Source organism: Rhamphochromis sp. 'chilingali', assembly GCF_963969265.1.
Source record: "Rhamphochromis sp. 'chilingali' genome assembly, chromosome: 3".
In the NCBI taxonomy this organism is placed as follows: Eukaryota; Metazoa; Chordata; class Actinopteri; order Cichliformes; family Cichlidae; genus Rhamphochromis; species Rhamphochromis sp. 'chilingali'.
Window position 1 is genome coordinate 3,967,234 of NC_137931.1, and position 19,702 is coordinate 3,986,935.

General features: G+C 44.2%; 1 protein-coding gene across 1 annotated transcript in view; it reads right to left on the reverse strand.

The window, feature by feature from the left end:
* LOC308394299 (uncharacterized protein) overlaps positions 1-19,702 on the reverse strand; it is a 1,060,216-nt gene that overhangs the window by 593,590 nt on the left and 446,924 nt on the right. Inside the window, exons 19-21 of the mRNA XM_080878552.1 lie at positions 18,278-18,457; positions 11,699-11,872; positions 2,737-2,913 (exon numbers count right to left, since the gene is read on the reverse strand). Of these exons, the coding sequence (XP_080734678.1) occupies positions 2,737-2,913; positions 11,699-11,872; positions 18,278-18,457 (531 nt within the window). The remainder of the gene's footprint in view (positions 1-2,736; positions 2,914-11,698; positions 11,873-18,277; positions 18,458-19,702) is intronic.

The window sequence follows — 19,702 nt, forward strand, 5'->3', positions numbered from 1 at the left end:
GTGACCATAAAGGTGAGAAACAGGAAGTGCTTGTGTCCAATCCTGAAGCCTGTCACCGTTCTCCTCTCACAGCTTCACTGAGAAGCTGCAGCTTTACAGGAAACACTGGATCTTTGTTTCATACTGACTGTGTTTAGTACAATACTGCTGACAGCACCACCCACTCACTCCATCACTCTACTTACACCAGAGTCTCCAGTCTGTAGTCTGGACTCTGCTGAAGATCAGACAGCTGCTTCACATCTGGATCCTTCAGGTTGTTCCAGCTCAGGTCCAGCACTCTCAGATGGGAGGGGTTGGACTTAAGTGCTGCTGCCAGATAATCACAACTGATCTTTGATAAACCACAGCACATCAATCTGTATAAAGAATGAAAGATGTAAGTTTATTAGACAAAGAGCTTGAAATCATTCAGTGTTTCATCATCTGTTCAGAGCTGAAGAAGGTTCAGAATGTAGAAGTTTAGAAAATGGAAACTCCAAACAGCTGAAGCCAACAGGAAGCAGCTTCAAACAGGAAACTGTGCAGAGTTTCAGACTATATGTCCTGATGCAGCCAGTTGGATTTTGGAGATTTGAATCTCTGTTCTGTGACTAAGTCCTTGAATCATTTCTTCCAGTTGGTCCAACAAGACAGACTAAGTATTGGACATGTGTTGTGGCTCCATCAGGGGAGCTTCTAAATGTGATGTGATGGCCCCTCTGGGGGTCTGTCAGGTCACAGCACTGAAGAGAGCTCAAACTGGGCACACAGTTGTTCCAGTCTGGACCAAAGACTCTATACTGGGACTGAGGGACTGCTTTGACTGCACCCACTGGGACTTTTTAAAGGCTCATGTTCTCACTTAGATCATCGATTTCTACTGACATTTCTTTCTGGGAAAAATGGGGATTACTTTGGAAACAGGAAGTATTTTCCCCAATAAGCAGCCCTGGATTAGTAAATCACTCCAACATGTTCTCAGGCAGAAGAAGCTGTCTTGTTATGAGGGAGAGAAGAAAAAGATTGAGGCACAGAAACCTGTTGAAAGAGAGATAAAGCAGCTAAAATCAGGTGTAAAAGTAAAGCAGAGGATGAGCTGAATAAAGGACACTCAAGGCTGGCTTGGAAAGGAATGAAGTCCATGGTGGGGATGCAGAACAAGGAGCAAAGATGAATGTGATGCTGAATCAGCAGAAGACTTGGACTCATTTGATTCCAGCTTTGATATCATTGATTTCAATGAAGAGCTTTGTGATTGTAGCAAAGGGCTGGTAGCTCTGAGAGTCCCACTGATGAGGTGTTTGTGTGGAAATCTCTTAGTGGGACCAAAGAGAGAAAAAGCCCTGGTCCTGATGCTGTGGGAGGGAAATGATTGAAGTGTGCTGTGAGGAACTGACTGGGAGATTTTCACACATTTTCCAATCCTCCTTGGAACAACAGGAAGTTCCCAGCATATGGAAACAAAGGTTAAGTGTCCTATGGCACTCAGTGATGATGGTGCTGTGGCCCCACCACCTCCACCTCTTTGTAAAGGAACTAACTGTAATCTGAAGCTTCAAATGGAACTAAGACTTCCTCCACTAGGTGGCAGTGTCTGATGAGAAAGTGTTAGTGGAGCTGGCCTGGAGTCAGAAACAGGAAGATGCAGGATTTGGGCTGAAATGGGCAAAAGTGGTTAGCACTAGTGCCTTAGAGCAAGAAGGTTGTAGGTTGAAGCTTGTTGGTCAGCTGGGCCTTTCTGTGGAGGTTGGATGTTCTCCCACAGTCCAATGAAATGCTGCTTAGGTTCATTGGTGCTTCTACATTGGCTGTAGGTGTGGATGTGAGGGAGTGCTTCTCTGTCGCTCTCTGTTGGCCCTGTGATGGACTGCTCACCTGTGCAGGTGGACCACGCCTCTTGCCCTATGACAGCTAGGGCACAGGCTGCAGCCCTGTGAGCCTAAGCTGAATAAACAGTTAGCAAAAATGATCCATAGATGGCCTGAAATCCCCCAGTTAGCAGTTTGGTAGATAGCTATGACATGCTAATCCCATCCAGCAGCTGTATTCTACCTGTAAGCTGATCCCTGCTGAGCCAAAGCACTTTTTCATATACAAATTACAACCTTTAATAGAAACCTATTGGTCAGCATCTTATTAGCCTGCTGTTAGCTTCATTCCACAGAAAACTGAGAGAAACTAACAGAGTTGATAAAGAATAAAGAGAAATGTGCTGATTTAAAGCCTTTGAAGTGCTTCAGATGATCTCTGTCCACTTCTGTCCACTCATTCATTCATGTAAGCTTTCTAATGCAGCTTTGATCTTCACAGTCTGCTTGATGAAACTCATTCTAAGCCTGAATGTCAGAGTGTTCCTCCTTCTCTTTCCCATCATTCATGCTGGCAGTGGAGGAGATTTGGATGTTGGACTGTGTTTTGGATGATGTGTGTATGTTTGTGTTGGACTGCTGTCTGTAAAGCAAACGCACATTTTGCTTTGGATTTCAGTGTCAGACAGACTTTAAGGTGCAATGAAGAGTTTGAGAGTTTCACAGTGAATTTTCCAGTGGAGGATTTTTCTTCTTCTTTGAAGGTTTGAAATGTGAACATTGTTCTGCTGCAGTCAATGGACTAAACCAGAGAAGAAGAAAACAGACTTTACCATGAAGATCCTCAGTGTGGATCAGTATAATATCAGCCTGATGTCTGCAGTTTAGTGTCAGCACAACTTTCACATCATATTCATCTCAGCACAACTAAAACATGCTGACTGACCCCAGAGTTTCAAGTTTACATCCTGGACTCTCCAGGAAACCACACAGATGCTTCACTCCTGGATCCTGCAGGTTGCTGTTCAAGCCTAGCTCCAGCTCTCTCAGATGGGAGGGGTTGGACTTCAGTGCTGCTGCCAGATAATCACAGCTGATCTCTGACAAACCACAGTCCCACAAACTGTATAAAGAATGAAAGATGTAAGTTTATTAGACAAAGAGCTTGAAATCATTCAGTGTTTCATCATCTGTTCAGAGCTGAAGAAGGTTCAGAATGTAGAAGTTTAGAAAATGGAAACTCCAAACAGCTGAAGCCAACAGGAAGCAGCTTCAAACAAACACAACAAGAGAAAAAACTCTGAATGTTTCACATTAAAGTCGTACATTTCTCATAAAAACAGGACAAAGACTTGAAAAAGTCGTGTTTTTCCTTCCAGGAACCACATGGCTTCACTTTTAAAGGTGAAGTGTGACAGAAATGGACATATTTGAAGTCCAACACCTTTTTCCAGTCACATTATTAAAGCAGACAAACTACAAGCTCATTTTCATTCCAACAAGTCATCTTCTGACCTGGACTAACAACACTGGTCTCTATGTGCAGCTGGCTGTGAGACCAGTGCTCAGGGAGCGTCTACAAAGTGCAACACTGAAAGAACATCACACACTCATTTGCTTCCAGCACTTTCACACAAACATCTACTGTCATTATTGTCACCAAACTCTGTGGATCCTTTATTGCAAATTCAAATGGGATCAAATGGTCAGACAAAAGAGGGTTATGAGGAAATATGATGAAATGTTGTGTATTAGCAGCAAGTTATTGAATCATTTTCCTCAGAAACCAAACAAAATGATTGACAAACATGTTTTTACAAACTCAGTGTTGGACTTGGATCAGCAGGATAAGCTGATGTTTAAAGGCATTTGAGTCTCGCTGTATGAGAGTCCAGTTCTTACTCAATATTTATGGATGATGTTCTTTCAGTGTTGCACTTTGTTTGGCACAAAATGAAATTATTTGGCCTCTCAGATGCTTTTAGAGATTCCCAAATGACTGATGATGACATCTCTGGGGTCTGATTGATAGAAAAAAATGTCTTTGAGACCTTTTGTAACTGACAAACTCTTCATCTGCTAACAACACTGAGTTGAATCTCCATGGCTGATAGTTGGAGCAGGCATCAGGAATACACATTGAAAAAACAAGAGGAGAAATCACCAGAGTCTTAGAATCACATTCTGTAACTAAAGGGAGACGTTTTTCTATACAAATATATGTTTTATGGACATTAGAAAAAAAGAGTATTGACGTGAAGCAGGATTATGAAATCTCCATACATCAGCCAGCCCATAATTATCAAGAAAGCTCTGAATGACGCATGCTGAGTTTGGACTAAGTGTACTTTTGTGTGAACTGTGGTCCATAGCAGATAATGAGCAGTTTAGGTCTCCCTCAAAGATGATATTGTGTGATGACATATTGGGGAGCCGCGCAAAGACATTAGTGAAAAATCTGTGATCGTCCCAATTAGAGGCGTAGATATTTGCTAAGATCAAATGAAAACCATAAACTATATTTTCTGCACTTAAAATCCTGTAATTTTCTCATAAATCGACAGTGCGGCTTATGGATGAATTCTGGTTGTGCTTACTGACCTCGAACCGATTTTATGTGCTACACGGCGCTCAGAAACCTTTCAAAAGATGTTTTGGTACGACTTTGCTCAGCTACGAGGCCGCACCGCTTGATGGATTGTTGGAGCATTACAGCTACGAGGAGCCTCGCGGAGTGATACGTACTCTGCTTCAACGTAATATTACTGTATTGAGTGTGTATAAGGACCATAAATGGCACCTGTAAGAGACACGGTTACAAAGAGGATTTCAAACTCCAGGCTGTCAGTCACTCGATCCCATTCGATCACTATACAACCGTTGCAAGAGCTTGGTTCGCATTGCCGGCAATAAGTCGGACTCGTTCCCGGTGGGTGATGGGCTCCGCCAGGGCTGCCCTTTGTCTCCGGTTCTGTTCATAATTTTTATGGACAGGATTTCTAGGCGCAGCCAAGGGGCGGAGGGCTTTCGCTTTGGTGGCCTCAGAATCTCATCTCTGATTTTTGCGGATGATGTGGTTCTGTTGGCTTCATCGGGTGAGGGCATCCAGCTCGCACTGGAGCGGTTCGCAGCCGAGTGTGAAGCAGCGGGAATGAGGATCAGCACCTCCAAATCTGAGGCCATGGTTCTCAGCCGGAAAAGGGTGGAGTGCCCACTCCGGGTCGGGGATGAGTTCCTGCCCCAAGTGGAGGAGTTCAAGTATCTCGGGGTCTTGTTCGCGAGTGATGGGAGAAGGGAGCCGGAGATCGACAGACGGATTGGGGCTGCAGCTGCAGTAATGCGGACGCTGCACCGGTCCGTCGTGGTGAAGAGGGAGCTGAGTGTAAAAGCGAAGCTCTCAATTTACCGGTCGATCTACGTCCCTACCCTCACCTATGGCCACGAGCTGTGGGTAGTGACCGAAAGAACGAGATCGCGGATACAAGCGGCAGAAATGAGCTTCCTCCGAAGGGTGGCTGGCCTCTCCCTTAGAGATAGGGTGAGAAGTTCGGCCATCCGGGAGGGGCTCAGAGTAGAGCCGCTGCTGCTCCACATCGAAAGGAGTCAGCTGAGGTGGTTCGGGCATCTGACAAGGATGCCCCCTGGGCGCCTCCTGGGTGAGGTGTTCGAGGCATGTCCCACCGGGAGGAGGCCCCGGGGCAGACCCAGGACACGCTGGAGAGATTATATCTCTCGGCTGGCCTGGGAACGCCTTGGTATTCCCCCGGATAAGCTGGAGGAGGTGGCTGGGGAGAGGGAGGTCTGGGCCTCTTTGCTTAGGCTGCTGCCCCCGCGACCCGGCCTCGGATAAAGCGGATGAAAATGGATGGGCTGTCAGTCACGCAGTAGAACCTGGGAACAGAGCAGCTGCTTGTTATTATGCTCAGCGTCTGTTGGTTTACATTTTGACTGCACGATTGTGAGCTTTTTGTTATGCACAAAAACAACATTGTTTTCTTTTATTTATGGAGCATTATTATTTAATAAATGCTGATCATTTATTCCTGAGTAATTGTTTCATGTACATCTACGCTGTATGTTAATAAATGTGCCTGTGTGAGATTTGGGACACAGCTTTGACTAAGAACTCTCTTTTTGTTCGTACTTTCTGGCTTTAAAAATATCGAGATATATATCGTATATCGCCATCCAGCTAAAGAATATCGAGATATGAACTTTGGGTCATATCGCCCAGTCGTAATATTGCAATAGGTTGTCCGTTAAACTCAAGCGGGGCTTGGGCCCTGGCACGGCGTAGCCACACAATCCTGGTAGTAGTGACGCTCGGCTATGACGGCGTGCGGGTTACCAGCTGGCTTTCTCAGGATAGGGCTCCTGTGTGAGCGGTCGACAATAACGTCTTTATCCATACCCAGCACTTCACGTAGTAGCACGGATACTGCCGTGGAGGAGCTCGAGTCCAGGCCCTCTGGGATCCCTATGATGTGGATGTTAGCTCTCCGCTTCCTGCCTTCATCACATTTATCCTTCAGGTCAGACAGCTCCTCCTTCATACTCTCTACTGTAGACTGCAGGGTGGTCACCTCATCGCTCCACATTGACAGCCCATCCTCAGCTTCTTTCACTGTAACCTTTACTCCATCAACTTCGCCGCACGTCGCCGCCATGCTGTTTGCGATCTCATTTCTCAGTCTTGCACGTCAGCCCTTATATTGTCAAAATCTTCTTTCAATGCATTTCTGAGTTCTTCTTTTAACAGCGTACTAATGTCCTCTTTAATGGATTGAAGAAGCTCCAATTTTAGAGCAGTAGGATCCACATCACGCGCGTCTGTTGAGTCTGCTCTTCAGCGGCCGTAGAGCTGGACGCTGCCCTTTGGCCATCATCGATACTCTCGCCCGAGATCGCACCGGGGCTAAAATATTCACCTGCTCAGCTGTTTTTGATCAGTTTGAGCCTGTGTGGTTTGATCAGGTGGAGGAACGATGTGATGCTATAAAGACATCATCTTGTCCAAATGATGTTGTTCCAACACGTGTTTAAAAAGATGTTAAAGGTTGTTGGTTCCGACATCTTAGCGATTTTTAACAGCAGTCTTAGTTCAGGTGTTGTACAGCCTGTTTTAAACATGCTGTTGTACAGCCTGTACTAAAAACCTGATCTGGATCCTCTGTCCGCTCAAACTTCAGGCCTATTTCAAAGCTTCCTTTCCTGTCGAAGATTTTGTAAAAGATTATATTTGTTCAGCTGCAATCTGTTATAAAGGTTTCAGTCTGGTTTTAAAGCTCTTCACAGCACTGAAACTGCACTTTGGAAAGTTCTTAATGATCTTTTATCAGCCACTGATCAGGAGACTCCGCTGTGCTTTTGGATCTGACCGCTGCCTTGACCACAGCATCTTGACCTCACCATTGGAGCATGGTGGCATCAAGGGCGCTCTATTAGACTGGTTCAGCTCTTTTATTAAATCGCATTATTACATTTGGGGCTTATATTTGACGGCAATGTGACCTTTGAAAAACAGCTGAGCTCAGTTGTACAGCGGTCTTTCTTCAAACTGAGGCTTTTATCTAAGGTGAGATCATTTATATCTTTTAAAAACCTTGAACGGGCGATCCACGTTTTCATGACGTCCCAGCTGGATTATTGTAACTCCTTATATGTTGGAGTTAGTGGGACCTGCCTGGCAAGACTGCAGCTGGTCCAGAAAGCTGCAGCTCGTCTTCTGACACAAGCTCAAAGACATTTATCGTCCCAACAACCACATATACGCTGGTCCCTCGCTGTAACACAGTTCACCTTTGGCGGCCTCGCTGTTTCGCTGATCTTTTTTGTGCAATTTTGCATGCTTTTGTTATGTACAGCGTGTTGCGTTCTGCGTCCTGATTGGCTGTAGACCATCGTCAGTCAATCTCGTGCCGTGTCTGCTGTACAGTACAGAATGTGTTCAAATTTACAGCAGTGTGACTCTGCAGTGCTGCACTGTATGTTTGCACGTTTTGTCCCCAACAAACAACAATGATGACGAGACGTTTTGCACCTGTGGTAGCAGCCAAAGGCAGAGGAAGATGCTGACCATCATAGTTTCAACAAGGAGGCAAAAAGGTTGTAACTGTCCACAACAAGAACATCGTAAGGATGGAGTCAGCTTTGGCTTTGTGGCTCAGTGACTGCAGGAAAAAGAACATCGTGCTGGACACCAACATTATCTGCAGAAAAACTCAAAAGCTTTATGAAACTTTACCTGACAGCGAGGAGCCCAGGCCATGGACGAGTGCTCCTCACACAGAACCAAGCTCATTTAATGCCAGCAAAGGCTGATTTGACACATTTCAGAAACACTTTGCTTTCATTCTTTAATAATGAACTTATTTTTCTATGAAAAAGTTTTCTATGAACCTTGTTTAAACAAGAGAGAAAAGTGTGAAAATGTTCACGCCTGTCTGAGAAAAGTGTAGAAAGTGTGCAGTGAGGGTTTAACTGCCTTAAAACTTCTATAATACTTGTAAAACATAAAGCTGCTACTTCATTCTGAGACTTATTTTTAGAACGTAACTCGATAAACCAGCGACCGCAGTACTGTATTGTGTTTATTTTGAAAACTCTCAACAGGATCTTCAGATTTATTTTGAAAGCTTTATCTGGAAAACACAAACACATAAGCAGGAAACAAAGAGCGTGATATGAAACGATAGACGTTTTCATATGGTCATCATATATACATCGTTCTATCGAACAGCCCCAGCTCCTGCTGTCAGTCTCTGTAAATCTGCTCTGAAAACACATTTGTATTCACTGGCTTTTAATACAGCATGAGAGTTATTTGATATTTGATGTGTGATATTAATATTAGGAGTTATTTTAATAGTTATTTTGGATGCTTGTACAGCACTGTGGTCAACACTGCTGCTGTAATTAATGTGCTATAAACACATAAACAATCTGCAGTTAAACATCCAAAACTAAAGATGTGATCGCTGCCTTTAGAAAATGTGCTGATGCACAAGATATCAGCTCCATTAAGGTGGAATGTGGCCGTGTTAGAAACATGTTGGAAGAAGTTTGAAGCTGAAACTGTGAAGCTGAGAGTGAAAGAGCTCCAGCGTCTGTCACAGGAAACTTTCTTATTTCCACACTGATGAAAGCATCAAGCTTTGATTTCCTGCTGCTTTTATTGAGTCACACTGTGAAACTGAGCCACAGCTGAACCAGCATCCCTGTACAGCAGACACTTACAGCGCTTGGCTGCTTCCATTGAACCCTCTGCACAGAGCTTCAGTTTCCTCTTCTGGTCCCAAAGTGCAGAACAACAAGGTTTCAAACAGCTTCGTTCCAGCAGCATCAGCCACAGACATGCAGAGAGAATCCTTTGGTTGTGTTGTGCGTTTGCATATCTGCTGTGTTGCTTTGTGAGGATGGATCATCTACTGCAGCTCCAGATAAACAAGCTGGACCTGAACCTGGTAGCTTCACTTAGAAGACACTTGTGACGGGAACGTGTGACAAGTTTTGTGCAGACAAGTGTGGATTTAGAGTGTGGGACGAGCTCTCCACAGTCTTTGTGGAGATCCACATTCTGCATACTGCCTGTGAGAAGCTGCAGACATTTGTCCTCCAAATCCACTGAGCAGCTGCTCGTGGTGGTATTAGCTTCATGTGTGCGTGTTAGCATGAAGCCTCGGTCACACTCTGCTGTGGACACGGTCACGGACAGCTGGACACCTGATGGACGAGTCGTCCTTCCTGTTAAACTTCTTTGAGCATGAGAAGAGCATGAGAAGCTCATGAGACGGCCGTCTGCAGGCTGGATGTAGCACCACCGCAGAGACGTGCTGCAGCTCTGTTTAGTTACCCAGCTGACAGCAGAGGCTGTAGTTTACTGTTACCAACATGGAAAACTGAAGCTTCACCAGCTGGAGCTACAGAGCTGGAGAACAAAGGAGACTGAGAGGCCAGAATGATGTGGGAGGAAACATCAAGAGCCTGTTTGAAAGGAGACACATGTGGATGCTGTGCCAGTCTGTGGTCTGTCAGAAGTCAGCTGAGTCACACTGCAAGAAGCTGCAGAATCTCAGAGGAGGAGATTTGGAAGTGTTTGTGGGACAAACTGGACTCAAAGAAAGAAGATGTTTGTGAAGTCTTTGGTGGAGGTGAGCAGTGTGAAGCAGAACACATGCAGATGAATCAGGAGGTCAGCATCAGTGTCTCCTTGTGGTGGATGGCAAAAGAATCGGAGCCAATGCTCCCGTCCACCCTCGGCATGAAGCAGTGCTGTTTCTGAAACAGGAGGACAAGTCCAGAGAAGACAGAGGAAGCAAAGATGAGGGTGGGACAGGACAGCAGGACTTCCTTCAGACCTGCAGCTCCATCACACTGCTGTAGGTCCTCTTCATCACACATGTACCTGCAGCCTGTCTTCGAGTCCAGGAGTCACCTCCACACAGTGTAGAAGCCTCCTGTGCAGACCATGGAGTCCAGCCTCTGTCAGGGAAGTCGGCACTAAAGCCTGAAAGACTTCAATCTGTCTCTGCTCCACCCGAGAAAGACCAGCACCGTACTTGTTGTGCATTCAAGGAGGGAACATCAGCGCTGCATCGTGGGAACAACACCGCAGGAACAAAGACACAGCACGGCCGATGAAGGACGAGGACAAAGGAAAGGTGAGTGAGAAGACCCCGGTGGTGTGGACGGACCTGCAGGGGCTCCAAGACTGAGGAGCAGAGACGTCCATGTACCAGCTGAGGATGCTGCAGTGATCCAGGAAGCTCGGTCCAATCTGAGGCCGTGTGAACTACGTGGACCACAGTTTCTTCACAGACTTCAGCCACGTGAACATCTGGAGATCCAACAGTGTACGAGCTGTGAGCCATCAGCTGTTTCTCTCATCAGCTGCTGTAATGAGAGCTGCTGGAATCATCTCGAGCAGCAGGAAATCACTGATGTTGTTTCTAACCAAAGATATGGGACTGAGCTCCGCTGAGCTCCTTCTACTTTCATCCAGATAGAAACTGCTACAGTCTGCTGATTATTGCTTTGCCTCCATAACACGAGCTCTTCATCCTGTTCTTCACTCCCATTGGTTCTTTGTCTGCTTGTTTTTACAACAGTAGTCTTCTGATTGGTCAAAGAAGACAATCAGCTGTGACTAAATGTAGCTCCTACAGCAGTGATGGGAATAACTACTGAAGCTAATCCAGTATCAAAACTCAGGAATCAGCAGCTCCCACCTCGTTTTCTTTCAACAACTATTTTTAGCTGCTGTGTTTTTGTGTTTCTGCAGACCTCAGACATCCTGCTGCTCTGGACAACTTTTTCATTCTTTTTCATCATTATTTTGCTTTTCTTTTATTATTATGTTATATGTATTAATATGTGAAACACTTATTCTTTGTGTTTTTGCTTTGCTCCTGTCAAACTGCTTTAATAAAATCTGCTGCAGTCTAAACTGTGGGCATTCCCTTTTTAACCCTTTGTGAAACAATAAAGGTTTAAATCTGAGTATTCATCTATGTTAGTGTTTAATGAGTGTAATAGGTTGCTTTGGCCTTTCCCAGTAATATCTTCCCTTGCAGTCTGTGGTCCAGACCTTCTAAAACCATCCCAGGTTAACAAGAACTACAATCTAGAGGAGAGCTGCCATAACAGGTGTGACTGATGAGATCTGACCTGCAAGGTTACTCAGGTTTGTTTGTATCAGGACAAGCAGGGAAGCCGCCTGGACGTCAAAGTAGTTAGAGCTGGGCGAGTGTCCTCACCCACATCGGCTTCACAACTCTGCATCATCTACTGAGTAAGACTCAGAGGATCAGAGATTAGAAGGTCTACAAAGAGCTGAACCAGACTTCCTGTATAAAGGTTTTAGTTCCACAGATCGACAGTGTCAGCACAACTAAAACGTGGAGACTGACCTCAGAGTTTCAATTTGATGTTGTGGATTCCCCAGAAGAACACACAGCTGCTTCACTCCTGAATCCTGCAGCTTGTTGGAGCTCAGGTCCACCTCTCTGGGATACAAAGGGTTGAGCTTCAGCACTGCTTCCAGATAATCACAGCTGATCTCTGACAAATCACAGCTCTCCAATCTGTATAGAGAATGAAAGATGTAAGTTTATTAGACAAAGTGTGAGCTTGAAATCATTCAGTGTTTCATCATCTGTTCAGAGCTGAAGAAGGCTCAGAATAGAATAGAATAGAATAGAATAATCCTATAATTTTCCCACAAGGGGAAATCTGGTTGTAACAGCAGCCAGAAAGACACATATACAACAGGGAGGTGTGGAATGGGATGCGGGCCATCACTGGCCTGAGACAAAAGAGAGGTGTTGGGATGGATGGGGATGTCGAAAGTGCTAACAACCTAAATCTGCACTTCAATAGGTTTGACTGTTCTGCGTCTCCTGTCTCCACACCCAGCTCTTCCCATCTTCTCCTTTCTCCTCCCCCCTCTCCTGCCCCCTCCACCCTGTCCCTCTCAGCAGATGACATCAAAAGAGAATTGGGCAGACTCCACTCCAGAAAAGCTGCTGGCCCTGACGGTGTCAGTCCCAGGACCCTCAGGTGATGTGCTTCCCAGCTGTCTGGAGTTCTACAACAGATCTTCAACATGAGTCTGGAAATGCAGAGAGTCCCATCACTCTGGAAGACATCCTGCCTGGTTCCTTTCCCTAAAAAGATCAACCCGTCGACCCTCGGTGACTACAGGCCAGTGGCTCTGACCTCACATGTCATGAAGACGCTAGAGAGACTCATCTTGAAACATCTGCGTCTGCTCGTGGAGCCCTGGCTGGACCCCCTACAGTTTGCTTATCAACCCCGTATCGGCGTGGAGGATGCCATCATCTACCTGCTGGACCAGGCTTATTCTCATCTGGACATTGTTGGGAGCACTGTGAGGGTCATGTTCTTTGACTTGTGCTTTTAACACAATCAGACCATCACTGCTGGGGAATAAGCTCACGGAAATGCAGGTGGATGTCCCACTGCTAGGTTGGATTACGGACTATTTAACAAGTCAACCACAGCATGTCCGACCAATGTTCCCTCTAATTTTTCATGTGTCTGAGCGAACACACAAACCCCCTGAGCGGTCCTTTGGACCACTGTGAGCGACAGCAGACGTGTGCACTGTGGTCACGCCAGCATCGAATCCATCCAAGTTACATGGTTTATTAAAATAATCAAATTACAGCATTTACATTTATTTTAGACTACTTTCAATTAACTGCTTTAGCCCACTTACAATGAAAATAAAAAAAAATCTTGTTCATGACCTGTGTAGTATCTTAATACTATTGGAAGTAAAAATAACTTGGACTCCGAATTTGAAAACACAACTTTCTTTTTTCTTTTTTTTTTTTTATCTAAAGCTCTGACCTGTATTATGAGTCTGTGGTCTGGGAGAGAGTCTGTAACTCTGTCTGCAAAATACAGTAAATAAAGACCAATGTTGGGCAATTAATTATATAGTTCTTTAAAAAAAGTTACTGAGTTTTGCAAACAACAAAGTTTTTTGCAGCTGTTTACCTAAAAACAAACATTTCAAACTATTTACAGAACAATCAGCTGTTCTGCATCAAATCTGATGCCACACAAATTATTTGTGCCACTCCAAAAATAATTTCTGTCCACTATGAGATTAAGGAGAACAACAGCCTGATACCTGCAGGCCTGACAGCAGCAGATGTATCACTGCTGTAACACCTGTAACATTCAGCAGTCGCCTCATTGTTCTGACACACACAACAAAACTATTGACTACACTACACACTAACTACACAACATCTCAAATCTCTTACATCTCAAAACACAATGTAGCTGTTACTGTTCTGTGAGTCTATTTTGCAAGTGGTATGATATGCCCATGTAGAAAGGATGGCACTGCAACGCTGGACTTGCCCTTACTCTGGGCTCCCTCTTTATTCTGGCAACTGGTACAAAGAACACAGCACACAGTCTTCATTAACAGTGTGCAAAGCAACTGCAACATTCAGTTCACCAGCTTGGGAGTTTTTTTCCTTTTTCTTTCTAAACATAACACTTAACAAATTACTAAGATATATTTATACAACACAACATCAACAAAGTCTTTCTTTTAAAAGTTCTAGCTGAAACCAAACCTGTGATCGTATAGTAGCAGTATTATTTATTTATTTTTCTCCTTGTGGTAAATGAGTGATAAGATACATTATATCTGTTTTTCCTAACCAACAACAAAAACAACATATAAAAACAGCTTTTCTATTATAAAACAATCATTGCTACTTTATTGGGGAGCGATCTCACATTCCCCGTAATAACAAATGGAATCACTGGCCGGTACCTCCTAACTTTACTGCGACACCCGATCCCGGCCCGAGAACCGTGTCTCTTCCTCCTCACAGGGGATGTTGGCTCGCAGGGCGGTAGGCAGGGCAGCGGAGGCCCTGAGGGCAAACAGCTGATCCCTGCTGTAAACAATGGGAGGTCGGACCTCCACTCACTCTCCGGACACAGATGCCGTGAAAAATGTGATAAAGAACACCATTGTCCCTAAAACTCTGAGCTCCATTGTGGGGGACAGCAGTCCACAATAGAAAAACAAAAACAAGAAACAGAATGTAGAAGTTTAGAAAATGGAAACTCCAAACAGCTGAAGCCAACAGGAAGCAGCTTCAAACAAACACAACAAGAGAAAAAACTCTGAATGTTTCACATTAAAGTCGTACATTTCTAACAAGAGTATTTTAAAGACAGCGTCACTGATGATCATCTTCTGCCCAGTAAAACTTTGGTTTTCCACATGTGAGTGTTAATGATGCACAAAGACTGTGAGTGCAAAGAGGGAGCGAGGAGGATGACAGAGAGATGGTACAGGAGCATCAAGAACCCGGCGAGGAAATGAGCAGAAGGACTTTGGGGCCTGTTGGATTGAAGCTTTCACAGAGACGTGTTTGACTGGACACCACCAGGACAGACTTTTAATCCCAGGATTTGGATGAGCTTTCTGTCTTTATGGTCACAAATGATGCTGTAACTCTGTGACTGTCCTGGAACTGTCAGCAGTGTGGTTACGTCCTTTTGACCTGAGTTTCCACAGCTCTTATAACAGCAGTGTACATTCACCTGCAGGCACACGCTGCCTCTGCTTCAGCTCTGTTTATGAAGCACAAACTGCAGGAACCAAACTCAGACTGGCTCATTTCAATCATGTCTGCTTACAAAGACACTTTGAAACTCTTATCAGTATGTTTCCTGTCCTACTAGGAGGGATCAAACTCTGGACCTTTGTTGTGGATCAGTGAAGGATGCTTAGAAATCCCTCCTGCTGCCTGAGCTTGAACATCATCAGCACTTTAACACTGAGCAGAGGGACGTGGAAAAGGCCTTCTGTCTTTATCTGACTCAACTGTTTCCTTATGTGGGCTGAAGGAAACACCGTTGTAGACTATATTTATATGAAACATGCATATTTAATGCATTTAATGTATTTGAACCATATTTAATGCATATTACAGGATGTAACAGCTGCATATGTGTCAACAATAATGGCTTTGATTTTGCCCCCTATGAACATTTCTGTAGCTCCGCCCCTGCAGCAAACGTGTGTGAGAGCAGCCACGGCCCGCTCCTCCATGGTTTCGTTCACACTCATCTCATACTGAACACACACACTTTGTAGGAATCATCAGTACTTTGACTGTTTCTCAGGTTAGCTTCAGGTTAGCCATTTAGCATTTCTCCAGTCTGAGTCACAGAGCGTCACATGACGTGACAGAAGCTGATTGGTCAGCTGCAGTGATGGTGGTGGAGCAGCATTAATGATGACGCTGTAGAACAACAGGAACACGGGGATATCAGACTGTTAGTGGGTTTAGTCATTCCTGCTGCACTTTGTCCTTCTTATTGAAGTGACCTGCTGAGAGCTCACACTGTTCTCTGTAGAAATGATGTCAGTCTGACTCGTCACATGTTTGGAGGCGTGTTTGATGTTTGCTCTTCTGGAAACTCTCAGTATCAAATATGGAAGATGCAAAGGAGACACGCTTCAGTCTGTATGGGCCCATTTCTACATGTTTGTACATCAGCTTATCAAATCCTGTCTGCTGTCTTCATTTATTGCTCTTCACCTGCTTCACTGTCACTGTGTGGGCGGAGCTGCCTGAGCCCCGCTGTTAGGTTTTGTATTGTTGATTGTCATTTATGCTTAGAAATATTTAACCATATATTCTTAGAGGTGTATAATAAATTGTGTACTGATAGGATGTGTGATCTTTAGCAGGCTGCAAAGGCTTGGTGTGTATTCCACACTGGAATGCACACCTGCATCCTGGGAGCATGGGAAGAGGTCGTACCTTGTTTTATTGTTTTATGGCAGGATAAACGTATCTATATCTGTTTTATGCTAAGTGCCTTTTGTTTAGATGAACTGTTGAACTTCCAGACCAGCAGGTTTAGGGAAGTCATTTATGGGGTCACACTCTGACCCCCCCCACACACACACACACACACACACACACACACACACACACACACACACAGTATTTTTTGTTCACATGTATACCTATGTAGACGTCATATGTTAATGACCCTATGCATATTCATGTAACCACAATAAAAGGAGTGCAATGGGGAACGACACTTGGCTCCAGGCAGGTCTCCCTCATGCATAACTTTCTGCTTCTCATTTCAGATAAAACTGAGCTTATTGTACTCGGCCCTGAAAAGCTTAGAAATATGGTCTCTAAGCAGATTCTTACTCTGGATGGCATTACCTTGGCCTCCAGTAACGCTGTGAGGAACCTTGGAGTCATTTTTGACCAGGACATGTCCTTCAACGCACATATTAAACAAATATGTAAGACTGCTTTCTTCCATTTGTGCAACATCTCTAAAATTAGAAATATCCTGTCTCAGAGTGACGCTGAAAAACTAGTTCATGCATTTATTACTTCCAGGCTGGACGACTGTAATTCATTATTATCAGGATGTCCAAAAAACTCCCTGAAAACCTTCAGCTAATCCAAAATGCTGCAGCAAGAGTCCTGACAGGGACTAGAAAGAGAGAGCAGATTTCTCCTGTTTTGGCTTCCCTTCATTGGCTTCCTGTTGAATCCAGAATTGAATTCAAAATCCTGCTCCTCACATACAAGGTCTTAAATAATCAGGCCCCATCTTATCTTAATGACCTTGTAGTACCATATCACCCTATTAGAGCACTTCGCTCTCGCTCTGCAGGCCTACTTGTTGTTCCTAGAGTATTTAAAAGTAGAATGGGAGGCAGAGCCTTCAGTTTTCAGGCCCCTCTTCTGTGGAACCAGCTTCCAGTTTGGATTCAGGAGACAGACACTATCTCTACTTTTAAGATTAGGCTTAAAACTTTCCTTTTTGCTAAAGCATATAGTTAGGGCTGGACCAGGTGACCCTGAATCCTCCCTTAGTTATGCTGCAATAGACGTAGGCTGCCGGGGGATTCCCATGATGCATTGAGTTTTTCCTTTCCAGTCACCTTTCTCACTCACTATGTGTTAACAGACCTCTCTGCATTGAATCATATCTGTTATTAACCTCTGTCTCTCTTCCACAGCATGTCTTGATCCTGTCTTCCTTCTCTCACCCCAACCAGCAGATGGCCGCCCCTCCCTGAGCCTGGTTCTGCCGGAGGTTTCTTCCTGTAAAAAGGGAGTTTTTCCTTCCCACTGTCGCCAAAGTGCTTGCTCATAGGGGGTCATATGATTGTTGGGTTTTTCTCTGTATCTATGAAGCGCCTTGAGACGACTTTTGTTGTGATTTGGCGCTATATAAATAAAATTGAATTGAATTGAATGAGTAACAAGAAGAACTTTGCCTACTTCGGGTCTTGCTTGCTGTGTAATTATATTGTCTTCAACGTTCCAGCGAATAGGTTCAAGCTACAAACCTATCACCCGCCCACACAGAAACATCTCCTCTCTGGAGCTAAACTTCTGCTTCATCTCCGCCTCTTTTCTTCATCCTCCACTTCTCTTTTCTCTTCCTCAGTGTTCTGCAGCCACAGAGTCTCACAGCCGTTACCACACCCATACCTGAGCAGCTAGCATTACCCAGCATGCCGTGCAGCAGTGTCAGTTTGTAAATGTGCAAGAATTCCTGCTCCAAACTGTTTCACAGAGTGCTGTGTGCCGTGACCTTTGACCTGCTAAAGACAGTCAGCTGTGGATTATTCATTGTTGTGTCTGATACTTAGAACTGTGAGGAAGAAGCTACACAGTTAATCAGGGTCCCCTCTCTCTGAATCAGGAAAGGTGGGCAGGCCGCGTGTGGGCCGCGGGCCATACGTTGAGTATCACTGTTTGAAATGTGAACATTGTTCTGCTGCAGTCAATGGACTAAACCAGAGAAGAAGAAAACAGACTTTACCATGAAGATCCTCAGTGTGGATCAGTATAATATCAGCCTGATGTCTGCAGTTTAGTGTCAGCACAACTTTCACATCATATTCATCTCAGCACAACTAAAACATGCTGACTGACCTCAGAGTTTCAAATCGACATCGTGGATTCTCCAGAAAACCACACAGATGCTTCACTCCTGTATCCTTCAGGTTGCTGTAGGTTCCACTCAGGTCCACCTCTGTGGGATACGAGGGGTTGGACTTCAGTGCTGCTGCCAGATATTCAAGGCCAATATCTGACAAACCACAGCTCTCCAATCTGTATAAAGAATGAAAGATGTAAGTTTATTAGACAAAGTGCTTGAAATCATTCAGTGTTTCATCATCTGTTCAGAGCTGAAGAAGGTTCAGAATGTAGAAGTTTAGAAAATGGAAACTCCAAACAGCTGAAGCCAACAGGAAGCAGCTTCAAACAAACACAACAAGAGAAAAAACTCTGAATGTTTCACATTAAAGTCGAACATTTCTAACAAGAGTATTTTAAAGACAGCGTCACTGATGATCATCTTCTGCCCAGTAAAACTTTGGTTTTCCTCATGTGAGTGTTAATGATGCACAAAGCCTGAGTGCAAAGAGGGAGCGAGGAGGATGACACAGAGATGGTACAGGAGCATCAAGAACATTAAAGTCTGGCGACTAAATGCCTCACTCCTAAATGACAGCCAGTTTTGTGAGTTCATACATACTGAACTAAATACTTACTTGCAGTTGAACACAACTCCGGAGATATCGCCTTTAACTCTCTGGGATTGCGCCAAGGCATACATTAGAGGTCGCATAATATCATTTGCAAGTGACAGGAAGAAAAGAAAAGAGGCTAGGCGGTGTGAATTGGAGGCCAAAATTAAACACCTAGAGCAACAACACAAAAAAGCACGGACAGCCAATTTGCTTTCCGATCTTAAAATGTTACGTACTGAGCTTAATAGTTTAATAAACGAGAAAATTGAGGGAAAATTGAGGGCAATTTCAGATTCATTAAACAAAAGTAGGGCTGCTCGATTATGACAAAAATGATAATCACGATTATTTTCACTGAAATTGAAATCTCGATTATTTGACGATATTTATTTAACCCTTTAAGACCTACTATAGAACCAAGTCCGCCAGAGCTTATATTATTTTTTTACATGTTGTAGTGCCATTTGTGGGAGCATTTCAAGTTGCTATACAACTGTTATAGCCCATATTTTAATAATATGTATGCATTAAGTCCATAGTAACTACATTAATTGCAAAAAAGTGCAATAAACTACAAAAAAATTGTAGGCAGAATCACAGTGAAGAGAACTAAACTGGGGAACTAATACTATAATAAATCATGAAGACACGGAAAGCTATGGCTAAGAATACAAAAGACTGGGCATGAAAATATGGAGGGTGGGAACACAGATGATGCGACACAGAGACATGAAACACAGAGACTAAATACACATGAGGGATGATCAAGTTCCAAACATTAAAACTGTCAAAACTGCAGGGGGGATTGGCTGTTCCAAACCTG